General features: G+C 38.8%; 1 protein-coding gene across 1 annotated transcript in view; it reads left to right on the forward strand.

The window, feature by feature from the left end:
• Positions 1-16076, forward strand: part of MED15 (mediator complex subunit 15) — a 203022-nt gene that overhangs the window by 93614 nt on the left and 93332 nt on the right. Inside the window, exons 6-7 of the mRNA XM_067145398.2 lie at positions 6153-6250; positions 14049-14294. Of these exons, the coding sequence (XP_067001499.2) occupies positions 6153-6250; positions 14049-14294 (344 nt within the window). The remainder of the gene's footprint in view (positions 1-6152; positions 6251-14048; positions 14295-16076) is intronic.

The raw sequence follows: 16076 nt of genomic DNA on the forward strand, positions 1-16076 counted from the left end.
CTCTATTATAATACCGGCCCTTAATAGAATAATATTATGTTCAAGAAAATGGAGTATTGCAGGGATCTGTACTGTACCTATGGCACTACAGTCCTTGAAGGGCCTTGGCCTTCTAAGCGACCGCTGTTCAGCCCGAAAGCCTGCAGATTACAAGGTGTCGTGTGGTCAGCACGACAAATCCTCTCGGCCATTATTCTTGGCTTTCTAGACCGGGGCCGCCACCTCACCGTCAGATAGCTCTTCAGTTCTAATCATGTAGGCTGAATGGACCTTGAACCAGCCCTCAGGTCCAGGGAAAAATCCCTGACCTGGCTGGGAATTGAACCCGGGGCCTCCGGGTAAGAGGCAGGCACGTTACCCCTACACCACGGGACCGGCCAAGACTGGGTGTCACTGTTTGCATTTGTCATCAGCAGCATTGTTGCTGCTGCTGGACCCGCCTTTTTTTTCATCACTGTGTATAGGCAATTTAGCTCTACATTTCATCTCAAAAAGGATGGTGGTTGCTGAGAGACAGCTGCAGCAAGCTATTAACCAACTTCACATATGGGCTGTACAATATGAAATTTTAATTTTCAATAGCAAACACCTCAGTTGTACACTTTTGTCAACATTGGCTTGTTCATCATGACTTGGAGCTTGTCTTGCAAAACTGTGTCCTACCAGTGGTAGACACTTGCAGGTTTCTGCGACCCATTTTGCTACGAGACTCAAGTGGCAGCCCCAAATTCGTCCGTAGTTTCTATGGATTTCTCACATGTACTACAGCAATACGGGAGCAGTGGTCATCTACTAGTTTTTATTACATATCAACTTGACCATTATTAAATGTCTAATGTTTGGACTTTTAAATGTATACATTAGTGTATTTTGTGTGTTTGTATTTGTAATATATAATAATTATAACAACGTAAACGTAGTCTTAACTCAGCAGATTTATTCCCCCCACCTTTTGTTTATGATGTCACTATGTACTAATTCCAGTTTTATGATTAATAGCTGAGGATGACCGCTATGTACAGTTGAAACTAGTACTGTTTGAGAGTAAACTATGTATTGATTAGGTGGATGATAAACAATTTTTTTTATAAAAAGTAAGATAGAATAAGATTGCTTTTGTAATCAGTCATCCCTTCTAAGCATATCTTTGACCTCTTGTATGACAACTTCTTTATTCCGTGAAATTTTTGTAACCTTATTGTCGACGCTTTTATATCCCGATCGAGGTTCTTTTACTGAAAATAAGCATGAAGTTTCTTACTTTTACTATGATGAATGTATGGAGAGAAGATTTTTCCTTCTCATCTGTGTGGGTGTCTTGACCAACACGATGACGAATGTATGTTTCATTTTGGCATTTTGTAATGTGATTTGTTTAGGTCACTTTTCTGTTCTCTCTCTTTGTGCAGCCAGCTGATTCTCGAGTGGCAATATTATTGTGATCATTCACTTATTGTGTTTAGGATACAAATAATAGGAGATACCTCAGTGTTCTCTATATTTTGTTATGACCTTTCTGGAGATCTTTTATTCTGTATGCAAGGATGGATCAGTAGTGTTGTTGTTACTGTACTGGGCGGTACACCTATACGCCGCACATTCGAATTTTCCGCCTTAAAGTACTCCTCTACTGGAGAAACTCTGAACTTTAAAAACCAAATCAACTCAACTGTTTCTCAGAAGATGTCACTGTGTGTATTTCGCCTTGTTTTGTTTTTCATTGATCAAGAAGTCTGGACATTCTCTTATAGATGTCACTGCCAAAAAAAAAAAAACTATGATCACGCACCCTGGTGCGAAGTGAAGGAACTTTTGTTGAAGAAATTTTGTATTCAGAAGTTTTGGTCTTTACTAAATTTTGTTCTTTCATCTGTGGGTTGGCAATATTAATTTTTCTTTCCGCCAGTTTTGAACTTAGCCAATCCCGAATTTCTTTAATTAATTTTGGACCAATCAGGTCCTTCTTCCCCAATTTTTGATCTGTAACTCTTAGCTACCCAATAAATTTGAGTGGTTGTGTCTTAATCATTCATGAAAGGTCTCGAATCTTCCACGAGGGTTTAAAAACTGCTGATTTTCTTGACAATGTGCCGTGTCACAAAATTCCAGCTAATATAAGCAACATCAGGATGGAATTTCTTCCTCCTCAATGCACTGGATATCTTCAGCCTTTGGATGTGGGATTAATTAGATATTTTAAAACACATTATAGGTGGTATCAAGTGAGGTGGGGGAGAATCATTCAATAGATCAATGGTGGGGATGCTGTTGTCAGTTTGTCATTAGGCCTAGAGGATGCTTCTAGAAAACAACAATTACCTTGTTGAAGAACGGCTGCCTGAATAAAGAGGCACTTCCCGCCCCCTGCTACATATCCACACACTAAGCAAGATGTTGTTGAAGTGGCGAAGAGTAATACATTACAATTCTTCATTCTCACGTCATTGTTGAAATCTTTGATCTGTTTACCAAATTGCACAAATTCAACAGTGGTCATACGTGCCTTTCTATTGTCTGGCTGAGTGGCTCAGATGGTTGAGATGCTGCCTTTTTGATCCCAACTTGGCAGGTTCGATCCTGGCTCAGTCCGGTGGTATTTGAAGGTGCTCAAATACTTCAGCCTCGTGTCGGTAGATTTACTGGCACGTAAAAGAACTCCTGCGGGATTTAGTGCGGTACCTCGGCGTGTCCGAAAACCGTAAAAGTGGTTAGTGGGATGTAAAGCAAATAACATTATTATCATCTCTATACTTACTGGAAACCAGTGGGTTAAAATGTTTGAAATGGTGCATATTATCTGCAAATACAGTATTGATGAATGGCAATGTTAATAGTTGATTGGCCCTGTTAGCTATTTCTCATTATGTTGGTGGATTTCTCTTCATAGATATTGGTTGTTTATCGTGCAGCACAGAATTCATTAATTCCTGTGTGGTTCTGTTTTGTGTATGGTTTGTGGGTAAATGTCCGGCTCCATGGCTAAATGGTTAGCGTGCTGGCCTTTGGTCACAGGAGTCCCGGATTCGATCCCCAGTAGGGGATCTTCCTGTTGGAAGATGAAGTTCGCGTTGTCTTTCAGTTGTGGCAAGAGCCAATTTTCAAGCATGTCCATTACACGTGTCCTGTAGTGTATTTTTTGCACTTTAAACAATGAGACTGCACAAAACACATTAACTTTTGGTGAATTTCAAATGTGCTGCACGATAGCATGAGTATTCTCTACCCCCCCCCACCAGATTCACACATTGTGTCTGTTCACTGCACCATTAACAAAAAATCTTGCTTCATCACTGAAGAAAAGTTTCTTCCATACACTGTTGCAGCCACGTCGAAAATTCAAGGTGTTTGACTTTGTCATCGGGAGTCAGGGTTTGTAGCAGTTGTAAGCAGCAAGGCTTCTGCTTTAGTCGGTTCCCTAATATTTTCCAAAAGGTCGGCTGTGGTATGTTCAGCTCTCTGCTTGCTCTCTCCGTCTACTTCTGTGGGCTACACGTGAAACTTGCTCGCACGCAATCAACTGTTTCTTCAGTCACTGCAGGCCGACCCGGTGATTTCCCCTTACAGAGGCATCCTGAAGCTTTAAACTGCACATACCATTGCCGAATGGAGTTAGCAGTTGGTGGATCTTTATGGTACTTTGTCCTGAACTAGACTGATGTGAGTGCATTTCAAGCACAACAAATGCTTTCTCGGCTCCTGTCACAGTCTTGTCTTGCTGCACACTGCTCACTGCTGCTGTGCTCTCATGGCAGAAATCTGAAGTGCGACTTCAGCAGACCAAAACGTTTTGAGTTTTTCTACATGACTGTTGAGTTTCGTGACCATATGTCAATTCATGGAGCTACAATGAATTTATGAAACCGCTTCAATCATTTGTAATAACCCTGTGGTTCTGGACTTATTTAAACAGCCCTTTCCAAGAAGTTGTAAAGGACCTCTCCATCCTCTCTCTCACCATCTTGACATTTGGTGACATTGAACAAAGTCCAGTTTTACAACCCTCATTAGTAGAGTGAAAAAAAAAAATATATATATATATATATAGTTTACCATGGTTCCCATTTTCACACCTGGCGGTACCTTATTAAGGTAATTAGAAGGTTCATGTATTTCTGTTGGAAAACATTGGGAAAAATCACATTTTTACTCTGAATATCTGTTGGTAGGCCAAGCTGGTTAAGACTGTAGTGCCATGGCAAGTTTTTTTCCCCTTTGGGAACTGTGTAGCAAATCTATTTGCTTAAGGTTTTGACACACATCTGGCACTCTTGTTGCACAGGGAAGGAAAGAATACTCCCACTTTCTGGTCTGTTTTAAACCAGGAGCATCAAAGCTCAAGTTGTTCAATTTGAGATATTGAATGTTCCAAGCATAGCAATAGGAATGTTTGTAAAAACCATAGTAGAAGTGAGTGTACACTTCCCCTCCTGCTCAGTGCATGACACATTTGGATCAACTTCTACCTAAATGACCACAACCACTTCCTTCTCACTCCTAGACCTTTCCTATCCTGTCGTCGCTATAAGGCCTATCTGTGTTGGTGCAACGTAAAGGAAAATTGTAAAAAAAAAAAAAAAAATTAAAAAAAATTCAGTGACAAAGAGCCACATTAAACTATGTGAACCCAAAACCTTGCGACATCAAGTGCATTTGGCTTCGCTTTAACCAGGTCTTCTGTTGTGCAACTGAATGGGCATGAACTACATTGCAACAAATGGGCTGTGGTCTGCTCTATTCCACATACACACAAGGTACTGTCCGCTTCAAAATCCCATTTCTCCTGGTTGACCCTGCACCGCGTAACACCAGGGCACAGCCTATTCAGTGCTCTCCAGTTCACCCAATTTGTAACATGGCCAGGCGGTAGTTCCTCTTTTGGGGTCATCCATTGACTGATACTCATATGTTGACCCCTGGTGCGCCATTCTTGAATTCCTGCTTGCTGCGCTGTTCCTGCAAGTGTTTCGGTTATTCTCAAGAAGCTTTTCCTAGACTTAGGCGCTGGCATGGTAGCTCATATCCAAACAAAGGGTGGGCTTCAGATGTCAACGTCTTTCTCTTTTCTTTCTTGGCTGCCTCTTCACGGTGGATATCGGGAGGTGCTATCCCTGCAAGGCAGTACACTTTTTCCAAAGGTGTAGGTCTCAAACATCCAGTAGGTGTATTTGCATGTGATATTGTTATACATCCGGGTGTCTCCTGGGCAACAGACTAGGACTCCTCCTAGATGGCTGAATCTCTCACACCAGAAGCAGAACTAATCAATCTTAAAATTAGAATGCAAGTTTGTTAATACCATTTTTGAGTTGAGAATTTAGTCTCTGTATGTGAAGTAATACAAGTAAATACTGTATGTGTTGTGTGGCTGCATAATTTTGAAATGAAGTAACAGCAGTATTACTCATTATAAAACAGCAAATGTATAAAACATATATAGAGTGTACTGAGAAAAACTGGACAACGGTGTAAACTTTGAACCTTCAACACATGTCAAGGGATTTGGTTCATGTAAAGGCAAGTAAGAAGGGTAGATAAGTTGGGGAATTAGGTCACTGTGTCACACGTCCAGAACTATACATGTTATTTTAAAATTAAATTTTACAGTATATGAAATGAAATGGCTTTAGTGCCAGGTTTGTCCGAGGACATGTTCGGCTCGCCTGGTGCAGGTCTTTTGATTTGACGCCATAAGGCGACTTGCACGTCGTGATGAGGATGAAATGATGATGAAGACGGCACATACACCCAGCCCCCGTGCCAGAGAAATGAACCAATGATGGTTAAATTTCCCGGCCCCGCCGGGAATCGAACCTGAGACCCCTGTGACCATAGGCCAGCACGCTAACCATTTAGCCATGGAGCTGGACTACAGTATATGATGTTGTATTTGTATAGTATATAATATATTTGTGTATATCCATTCATCATATCTTAGGTATTCCATGTTTGCCCCTGTGCTCTTTCCATCCTATGTTGTTTGTATGCAAGCTATTTGATTGTATAGAAAGCTGCCATCAAATGATAGTTGAACTTATTCTGCAACTCCAGAGTACTAATTTTGCCCATGTTTTTTGACAGAAAGAAATAGTTAACTTTGCTCAGTGCTACAAACTTCTTGTATCTAGAAATGTTAAGTTGAATCATCTGTTCAGTGTTACAGTCTTTGAACCAGAGACCTGTTCAAGGATTGGCTGGTCTTCCAACTCTGCAGAACAAGATGTCTGAAATGGGAATGGGCCCAGGAGCTCAGGTACTGCTGTTGTGTACTATATATCATAACTAGGTATTAATTATGTTTGAACAGGGTTGCAATCCTATCTTTTGATGAAAACATGTTTGCTACAGTTCCCTAATTTTGCCAAATTTTAGATGATATTTAGATTGCTACCAGAGTTTAAAACATTAACATTTTTTCCATTTCCACGAAGGCCTTGAAAAAGTGGAAGGTAAAGGCTTTCACTATCTCTCTAACCTCAGACTAAGTGGTATATAGCTGTTAGCTCTATGCCCAGCCACGTTTCCCACCAGGAATCAACATGGTACTCGTTTTTTGTGTAAGCTGAGTGAACCTCAGAGTCTTGTGCTGCTCCACAAATTAAATTCTTGTTTCATAAACTTTTTGACTTTCTCCTGGGGATCAAGCTGTCCACTTCATGACCGTATCGATGAATTTAATCAACAAATGATTAAACAAATTAAATTAAAACACCACCTAATCGATACTTTATTTCTTGCCTTTTGGCAGAATTATAAAAGCATTATCTTATACAGGACATGTTTCGACCACTTGGTGATCATCTTTAACTGTCTTTAAGTAGCTTAGATGAAACAGTTTGATTAGTAAGTACTGTACATTAAAATCGGAAATTACTCTCCCATGGGAACTTATAACTATTACTTAAAGAGCTCGAAATTTTGGGTGGGGGGGAAAGTGTAGGGATAAGGAGGGGGAGATTTTAGTGGTGTGGTGTGTAAAAAGGTACTTAAGTTACAATTTGCATCTACGGTAATATTAAAAAACTTATTTTCTAATTGAACATATTTTAAAAATCTTAAACCATCTGTAATTAGGTACTTCTTGTAAAAACACTAGGTGGCTTGATCTTGCTTATGTTAAAATCGATGTGTATAACAGTGTTCCAAGTTTCTTATTGTGACATCACTATAACACTAGGTCGTGTACACGAAAACAGTCCCAAGGCGGCGGAGTATAACACCATTCCAGAAAGATCTTGTTGCAAGCTGCCCAAATCTGAGGACCACCATTTCATGCAATTTAATAGAGAAATTACCATAGGACCATTGTAAATTAACAGTTCAACACAACCTGTTACTAAAAATAAAAAGCAACTTTCGAGGAAGATAATCAACACAACGGACAATCAATAAGAAACTTGAAGGCTGTTTTACACATCAATTTTAACATAAGCAACCTAGTGTTTTTACAAAAAGTGCCTAATTACATACGTTTTAAGATTTTTTTAAATATTACCATAGATGCGAATTGTAATTTAAGCACATTTTTACATACCACATCACTAAAATCTCCCCGCTTATTCCCCCTTTCCTCCACCCATATTTCAAGCTTTTTAAGCAATAGTTGTAAGTTTCCATGGGAAAGTAATTTAAGATTTTAATGTACTTACTAATTAAATGGTTTCATCTAAGCTACTTAAAGACAGCTGAAGATGAGCACTAAGTGGTCAAAACATGTCCTGTATATGATAATGTTTGTATAATTCTGCCAAAAGGCAAGAAATAAAGTATTGATTAGGTGGTGTTTTAAATTAAATTGTTTAATAATTTGTTGATTTCTGCTGGAGAATCGAGTTCACTCCCTTCTGGGTGAATTGAACACACCTTTACCACCTCAGTTGGACAGGGCCCTGTTTAAATGTACAATTAAAGGCAGATGAAAATGCTGTTCATCGCTAGTATGTAATTGGTTGTAATCCTGAATATTGGAAGTCTTCACACTCTCTTGAATTATAAATGCAATTGGTAAACTTTCTAGAGAAAAGGATACAGTGCAAATTGAACTTCGAACATTCAGACTCTTATGAATGAGAAGATACCATCTGATCAGTACTGGCTAATACTTAAATCACGGGTATTTTCAGGTTGTGAGGATTCTGTAGGATTTGTCTGGAGTGATTTGATGGAAATTCAAAGCCTCATAGATCTAAAGCAAGAAACATAAAGCCTTTGAAATATGATCCCAGGTCAGTCAAAAAGAAATTACAATACCAGGAAGCCAAAACTGAAGTGCAGAGAATAGCTTGTTTCCTGAAGAACCAATGAGCTGCAAAATCACTCCTTGAGATACAGAATCTAGCCAAAGGCAACAAAACTAGAGGTTTCTTTGACACCATTAAAGTTGTGTATGTCCTGTCACTTCCTGTGGCCCAAAAGACAACTCTTCCATTATCTTCAAGAGCTCTTAATGGTTTACACATTGATGAAAACATCTTTGCTACAGTTCCCTAAAGGGAGAGAACAAAAAAATCCTTGCCATGGCACTACAGTCCTAATGGCCTTGGCCTACCAACAGACTGCTGCTCAGCCCTAAGGCCTGCAGATTATGAGGCGATGCATGATCAGTGTGACAAATCCTCTTGGGCATTATTCATGGCTTTCTAGACTGGGACTGCTATCTCACTGTTAGATAGCTCCCCCACTTGTTCTCATGTAGGCTGAGTAGACCTTGAACTAGCCCTCTGATCCAGATATTAATCCCTGGCTGGACTGGGAATTGAACCCAAGGCCTCTGGGTAAAGAGGCAGGCTCGCTAACTCTAGACCATGGTGCTGGCACAATTTCTCAAAAGCTTATACGAAACCATTTAGGTAGAAGTTGATCCAAATAAATATGCCGTGCATTATGCGTGTGGGGAAGTGTACAGTCACTTCTGCTGTGGTTTCTACTAACTGTCTGCCTGCTGTGCATGGATCATTCGTCTCAAGTTGAACAACTTGAGCTTGGATGTTCTTGGTTTAGGACAGACCAGAAAGTGGGAATATTCTTTCCTTCCCTATCCAACATGAGTTCCAGATGTGTGTCAAAACCTTGAGCAAGCTCAACTCCACCCTTTGCTTCAAGGACATGTTGACGATAGGCCCACTAGCATGAAAATGAATTATAGCAACTGAAACTCCCTTAACTGAGGATATCTCTGAAATTTGCCCGTTGGTGGGGGAGTGTGAGTTTTGGCTTCTTTGCTTATTACAGTTATTTATATCAAATTATAATGTCCCTCTCTTTAAGAGGTTCAAGTAGCATTTGACAGGTTAAGAGCAACAAAGCAGCAGGGTCAGATGGAATCTCTGCTGAATGTTTCAAGGAAGGAGGCAACATAGTAGCTGAACTTAAACATATGCTTATTTACAAAATTTGGAATTATCCCTGCTGATGTACAAAATGTTTTAGTTATCTTTGTCATCTAAAAGAAAGACAAGGCTCAATTCAGCAATTATCGAAGGATAACACTGCTTTCTATTGCCGGAAATTATTTTAGCAGGCATACTATCTGTTGCTGTTACTCAAGGAAGAGTCTGTTAAGAGAAGGCCAGTGTGGTTTCAGACCCAACCAAGGCACCATCGATCGGGGCTTCACTGCAGGCAAATGGTAGTGCAATCCGAAGAACAAAACCAGTATCTTTTTGGTGTTAGAAAATCTTGCAAAAGTCTTAGACGACTCCTGAAATTGAAAAGCTCTTTGTAGGGTCCTAGCTTTAGTTGGATGTCCACCAAAGTACATCAGCATACTTCAACTGCTGCAAGACAGCATGAGAGCATTAAATCGTGAGAGCTCTTTCAGATCACAATAAGTGTCGAGCAGGGCTGTTTAATTGTAATTGCGGTATGGGCTAGTGTGGACTTCATTAAGTTTTACTGCTAAGAGAGGTGATGAAATATAGTATTGTCTCAGATGCACTAGTGCAGCATTTACTTGTCTCCTTAAAAAGTTCTTTGGCACACACGACTTCAGTATCCAGACTAAGCTATATATATTTACAACACCATTGTGACATCAACAGTTAATTATGAATGTGAGATATAGAATACTAGTTAAAGGCATGTAAAGTGTCTGGGAAAGTACCGGTAGAATAATAGCTAACCTAATATAAAATGGCCGAACCTTAGAACATACATCTATATCTTGGAAGATGCCAATACCACAAGCATTGAGGCAGTGATTATCAAACATCAGCTTTGATGGGCTGGCATTGTTGCCTGCTTGCCTAGCACACACATACCAACGTTAGTGATTACCAGTATTCACATTGCCTAATGTGAAGAACTCCCAAATTGACTTCGACCATTGGGAGAATGCAGCATCTGATTGGCTGATGTGACAACATTTTGAACACCAGTGACAAAAGGCACTAGTCTGATAAAGAGATTGTGAAAGAAAACAAAAAAATTAGAATAGAAATGACTGCCAGGTTCTGCAACAACTAGGAAGTTTTGGTAGATTTGATGTGCCAGCATTGTGCTAGAGATCAAGGTTCTAGAATTAGTCTCTTGAGCCATCTAAGAACCCATAATTGGCAATACTGATGCACTCGGGATACAGTCATTATTCTTGTAAGCAAGTGAATGCATATGATGATGATATGATTAAAAAACATTTAACCAACAACTTTTTCATTATCTATGGGATGGTATTATGTCTTAGACATGAGCATAAATGAATTTATATCATTAGAAAATGTTATCACAGGTAATTTTCTACTACCTTGTATCTACTTATTGAATGGGGTTGGGTTGGTTTTATTTTACCGACACAGATAGGTCTTGTGGCAACCATGGGATATGAAAAACCTAGGAGTGGGAAGGAAGCGTCCGAGGCCATAATTAAGGTACAGCCCCAGCATTTGCCTAGTGAAATGAAATGAAATGAAATGGCGTATGGCTTTTAGTGCCGGGAGTGTCCAAGGACATGTTTGGCTCGCCAGGTGTAGGTCTTTCGATTTGACCCTCATAGGTGACCTGCGTGTCGTGATGAGGATGAAATGATGATGAAGACAACACATACACCCAGCCCCAGTGCCAGTGAAATTAACCAATGATGGTTAAAATTCCCGACCCTGCCGGGAATCGAACCCGGGACCCCTGTAACCAAAGGCCAGCACGCTAACCATTTAGCCATGGAGCCGGGCATTTGCCTAGTTTGAAAATGGGAAACAACATAAAACCATCTTCAGGGCTGCCAATAGTGGGGTTCGAATCCACTATCTCCCAGATGCAAGCTCACAGCTGCGCGACCCTCACAGCACGGCAAACTCGCCCTGTCGGTTTGGTTTTATATTGGATCAACCAATTATCTTGGAAAAGAGAAGATCTGCACATCTGCCATGGTTTGTTCTTATCCTGTTCAGCGTCGACCATGTTTTCCAGGGTAGGTGAAAGCCACTTGGTGGGTGTTGTGGTGCTTGTGATGTCTTGCAGCTGACATGGAATGTTTTACACCAATTCTTCCTTCCAGGTTTGCAGGAGGTTGAAATTATTGTTTACCAGGCATTGTTTTCTTAGCCATCATCAATTATTCTCTCTGATTTTGCCAGTATCGTATTAACTACAGATCAACTGAAAATTTTTGGCCTGCAGCTCTTGCCCCCTTTGTTTCTGCAGAAGAAAGTACACATAACGTATTCTCTGCTGTATAACTATTATGTTTACCCATGTTTGTTAGTTTCACTCACCATAAAATTGAAATGTTTTATTGCACTAAACATTTTCGCAATCTGCTTGCGACCAAGGTAACTGCTGTACTACCTGGAATTTGGCTCAGCTCCCAAATGCGCAAGTTGCAACACTACTATATCTCCTGCGAGTTATTTTTAAAAGGGGCGCATGGCAAGGGGCGCAGCCTTGACCACCTGGAAAGCAGGTGTTGTAAGTTAGGATATACATATCAACCCTTTTGATTTATGAGGAAACTTCCAGAATTTTCACCTCTTCTTCCGATCTTCTTAATTACTATTATATCTTCCGAATTTTAACCAATTTGATCTCCGGTGATATATTTGTTAAAATAATTCCCGTTCTCTAGGAGGACATCATAATTGCTTTGGTGATTTGTTCAACCTTAGTTTCGAGTTTGTCAAACTTTATGCTTTCTCTTGCAAATGTAATTTTTGCCACCACTTCTCGCTTGGCAGTTGGCTCTACAGCTGGGAACTTGGGACAATATTCACCCCACAAGTCCGGCAGCATCTCTAGACGGCTGGTCAGCTGATCGACCTAGTTGAGCTAAACAGAGAGTGGGAAAATTCCGCAGGGAAAAATAAAATATGCAATGGAGGTAAATACGCAAGTAAATACGGTAGTTAATAAATTTCCTGAAACTGGAAATATTAATAAGAAGTTAAGAAGTCGACGTACAGTGCTAATAGAAGAAAATCTCATAGACATTGGACACTGCCTGAAAAAATTCTCATAAGAAATCCCTTATCCGTCCTTCTCAGCAAACAGAAATATTTTATGGTTCTGTACAAAGGGCTACTAAGTTACAACCCTAAAAATGTACTGTAGTGCAAGAACTTAAACCAGACGTTCCTGTATGTAGGATTAGATTTAGTGAATGGATTTTGAATAAAGTTTATGATGGAGAAATTGATCCCAATCTCATTTTCTTCTCAGCCGAAGCATGGTTTCTCTCACATGGGTACATAATTTCTCAAATCAGCCGATATTGGAATGCTGGAAAATCTAATCTGCTCCATGAGGAACCTCTTTATGACAAGAAAGGAGGGATATGATGTGCAGTTTCTGGTAATAGAATAATAGGCCCAATTCGCCAAGAGATCGGTTTGATTCCTCAAAGTGAAGTAAGAAGAGTAATGGGTAATTTCATAAGAAGATGCCAGAAATGTGTATAAAAATAAAGGCAGGCAGTTCCAGCACCTCCTTTTAGTGACATTGGTGAGTACTTTTAAAGTGTATTAGAATTTATCAGGCAGTCACTCATGCTTGCTTTTGTATTGCTCGGCCAGCGGGAAGCAGGAGGGCGTCAGATGATGCCTCAGCCTCCGCTCAGATGTGGTTCTGAGTTAATTTAATGACACTGTTCATTCTAATAGACTTGTGCTCTGAAAACTTTGTCAAATATCAATTATTTTAGGGATTTCTTAGTTACTGTTATCACTTGCCTCACATGCCTCACATGGAGAAGTAGCTGAAGATCTCAACAGATCTTTAAGCTTAGACACTGTGTGTGGTTTTTTTTGGTAGACCTAGTTTCAGATCATTCTGCTGTTTAGAAAGTTAGAGGGCACTCATGTCTTATTTCATATCAACAAACCGGGGTGGGATAAGGGACAAGAGTGAAAAGATGAATGTAGAAATGTCCACTGAAGGAAATTAAGACTTCTGACATTAAGAAAACTAGTTGTCTTGATTTTTTTCTTTAATGTTTAATAGCTCTTTTGATTTGAATTTTTTTTTATTGTTACACAGATCACTTTATTATACCATGGCACATTTGACTGTTTAATGGCAGAAAATATAGCAGTGAGCTTTATCTTAGTAAAGCTCTATAAGGAAGAGTTTAGGGAGCCGTTTTAGAATAGAGAGTAACGAAGATGAAGGTTAAGTTTACAAATTTCCTTTGGAGAAGAATGCTGGATGTACCATTACTGCTTTTAAAATAAATACCTTTTCATTTTTACTTGTAAGTATGAGCGTGAGTTCTAAATAAACCTACAGTAGTTTTCTCCTTGAAGGTTTTTCTATTTTGAAGACAATGAGAATACAGACCTTTGTCAGCTGTTCATCTCTTCTCTGTTGTGTTTTTTGGTTCATTAGCAACTGACATGAAGAGCAAAAACCAGACTTGCAAAGATGGAAGTACCAAACTAGGAAACTAGTCTTGAAAAGTATATTGTATTATTAGGGGCTAATTTTTTTGTTTTTTTGTTGTTGCTTGGCACTGTTTAGCAAATTTGAATAAAAGGCAGTGATCTTAATTAGCTACATTTTTAATATAAAATTGTTTTTGTGTTTTTCCCTTGCTGAAATTTATGGGAGTGTTTGTTTGTGTGAAGGTTGGTCCAATGGGGCAAATGCCAGGTCAGATGCAAGGCCAGATGCCTGGGCAAATGAGGATGCAGATGCCTGGACAGATGGGAGGTCAGATGCCAGGTCAGCTACCAGGTCAGATGCCAGGTCAAATGCAAACTCAGATGCAGGGCCAAATGCCGGGACAGATGCCTGGTCAGATGCAAGGTCAAATGCCGGGACAGATGCCTGGACAAATGCCTGGACAGATACCTCACATTGCACAAATGCAGGTAAAGACATTGTTTTATTTTCTTGTCCCTATAGTTTATTTTTGTTGTTCCTCTATTAATACTTTTCTTGCCCCTATAGTTTATTTTTGTTGATCCTCTATTAATACCATGAGGCAAGTTATAAGTAGTTAGGGCATTTTTATTTTAATGATACCACGAGAGAGATATCCATATTGATTTAAGATATGAGAGAATTATCCATAGTCATACAGTTTTATTTGTTTCTCTATTAGTAATACAATAAGGAGAAAATTATCCTTAGTTATTTGTGTCCCGGAAGATTTGTCCTTGATCTGTTTGGTACAGCTGGGGATACAGTACTTAAAGAAAAGGATATTTTACTCATGAATAAATTCTGTTTATTTTATTTCTTCCTTTGATATTGACCACATAAAATAACTTCATGTTTTTTTAAATTTTTTAATTTTTTTAAAATTTTGGTCACTCCAGTACTTCTTCATCCTTTAACCATGTTCTTTTCTTTCGTCCGTCGAGACAGTTGCATGCTTTTTTTTTTTTTTTAAAAATCCTGAAAACCCTCGAAATTTCTAAACCTATTGCAGAATTTTAGCCTATCAAGAATTTCTGCTCTCATAATTCTCTTTTATGCTAATTCCTTTCACACTTTGATGAACCAACTTATTTGTGTTTTGGGATTTTTGTCAGTCTTTCTAGGTTGCTTCAGACCTATTGACCATGAAAATAATTTTTTTTTTTTTCAGAGGGCATCTGATAATTTTTCAGATTTGCAGAAATTTCTTATTTATTCTTCTCATCCAAGTACTTCCAATTTTTCATGATCCAATTAACTACCATAGTACTTTACTTTTCCCTCTAATTTTTCAGTTTTTCCTTTTTTTGTTTAAGATTAAAAACATTCTGCTGCATAAGGGCATTCTGGTTTTATGACAGTGTTGTAATGTTGGAGTATTGTTTTAAATGAAAGTGATTTTTTTAATTGTAAATGTCCTTTGTTCATAATCCAGTTCCATTTTCTGAGCTCTGTTTTTGTTTGCTTCTTTATCTAGGCCATTTGGCTGCGTTTATTGTACGTAGGTAGTTAAAGTTATGTACTCTACTGATTCTGCTGTATCTGGTATTTAGGAATCTTGGAGCATTGTTAATGTTCGTTACGAATTCTGTCTTCTCAAAATAATTTTTTTAGTCCTGCCTTTTCTGCTGTCTTTTTCAAAAGGTTTATTTGTTCATTTGCTGTTTCAATGTTTTCGGAAAATATTTCTAAGTTGTCTGCAAAAGCTAGACAATTAAGTTTGATGTTTGTTTTACATCCTGATCTGATTTCTTGGATTTCTTTTTTCTTGAAGTCTAACATTCTGCTCTCTTATTGCCTGCTCAAAAATGCATTTCAAGAGCTTTGGGAAAGGCCAGTTTTGATTTCATGTGGTGCTGAGATTTCTCCTTGGAACTTTATTTTGCTAACTAAATCCTTCCTTCGGTAAAGGAATGAAAGTAACATTTATGACCAGCGCAAACTATATAACCATGTTAAATCCATTCTATTTTAAAATGAAACACAATGCTTGTAAAAGTTCTCTAGAATTCAAGTACCACGGAATACCAAGCAGATGAAAATTCCTTCTAGAAATACAAAATAACTATAACATATAAAGTTTTTGAAAAATGAGTATGAAATCCATGGGCAAGTGTGCTTTGTGCATATAAATAGCATAACTGTCATGGATGTGTGAATTTATTAAAATGATTAAAAAGAAGTGCAAAATAGGTGGCAAAATAACCCCCTTTCCCCTGCTCTGCTCCATT

Source organism: Anabrus simplex, chromosome 4 (genome assembly GCF_040414725.1).
Source record: "Anabrus simplex isolate iqAnaSimp1 chromosome 4, ASM4041472v1, whole genome shotgun sequence".
In the NCBI taxonomy this organism is placed as follows: Eukaryota; Metazoa; Arthropoda; class Insecta; order Orthoptera; family Tettigoniidae; genus Anabrus; species Anabrus simplex.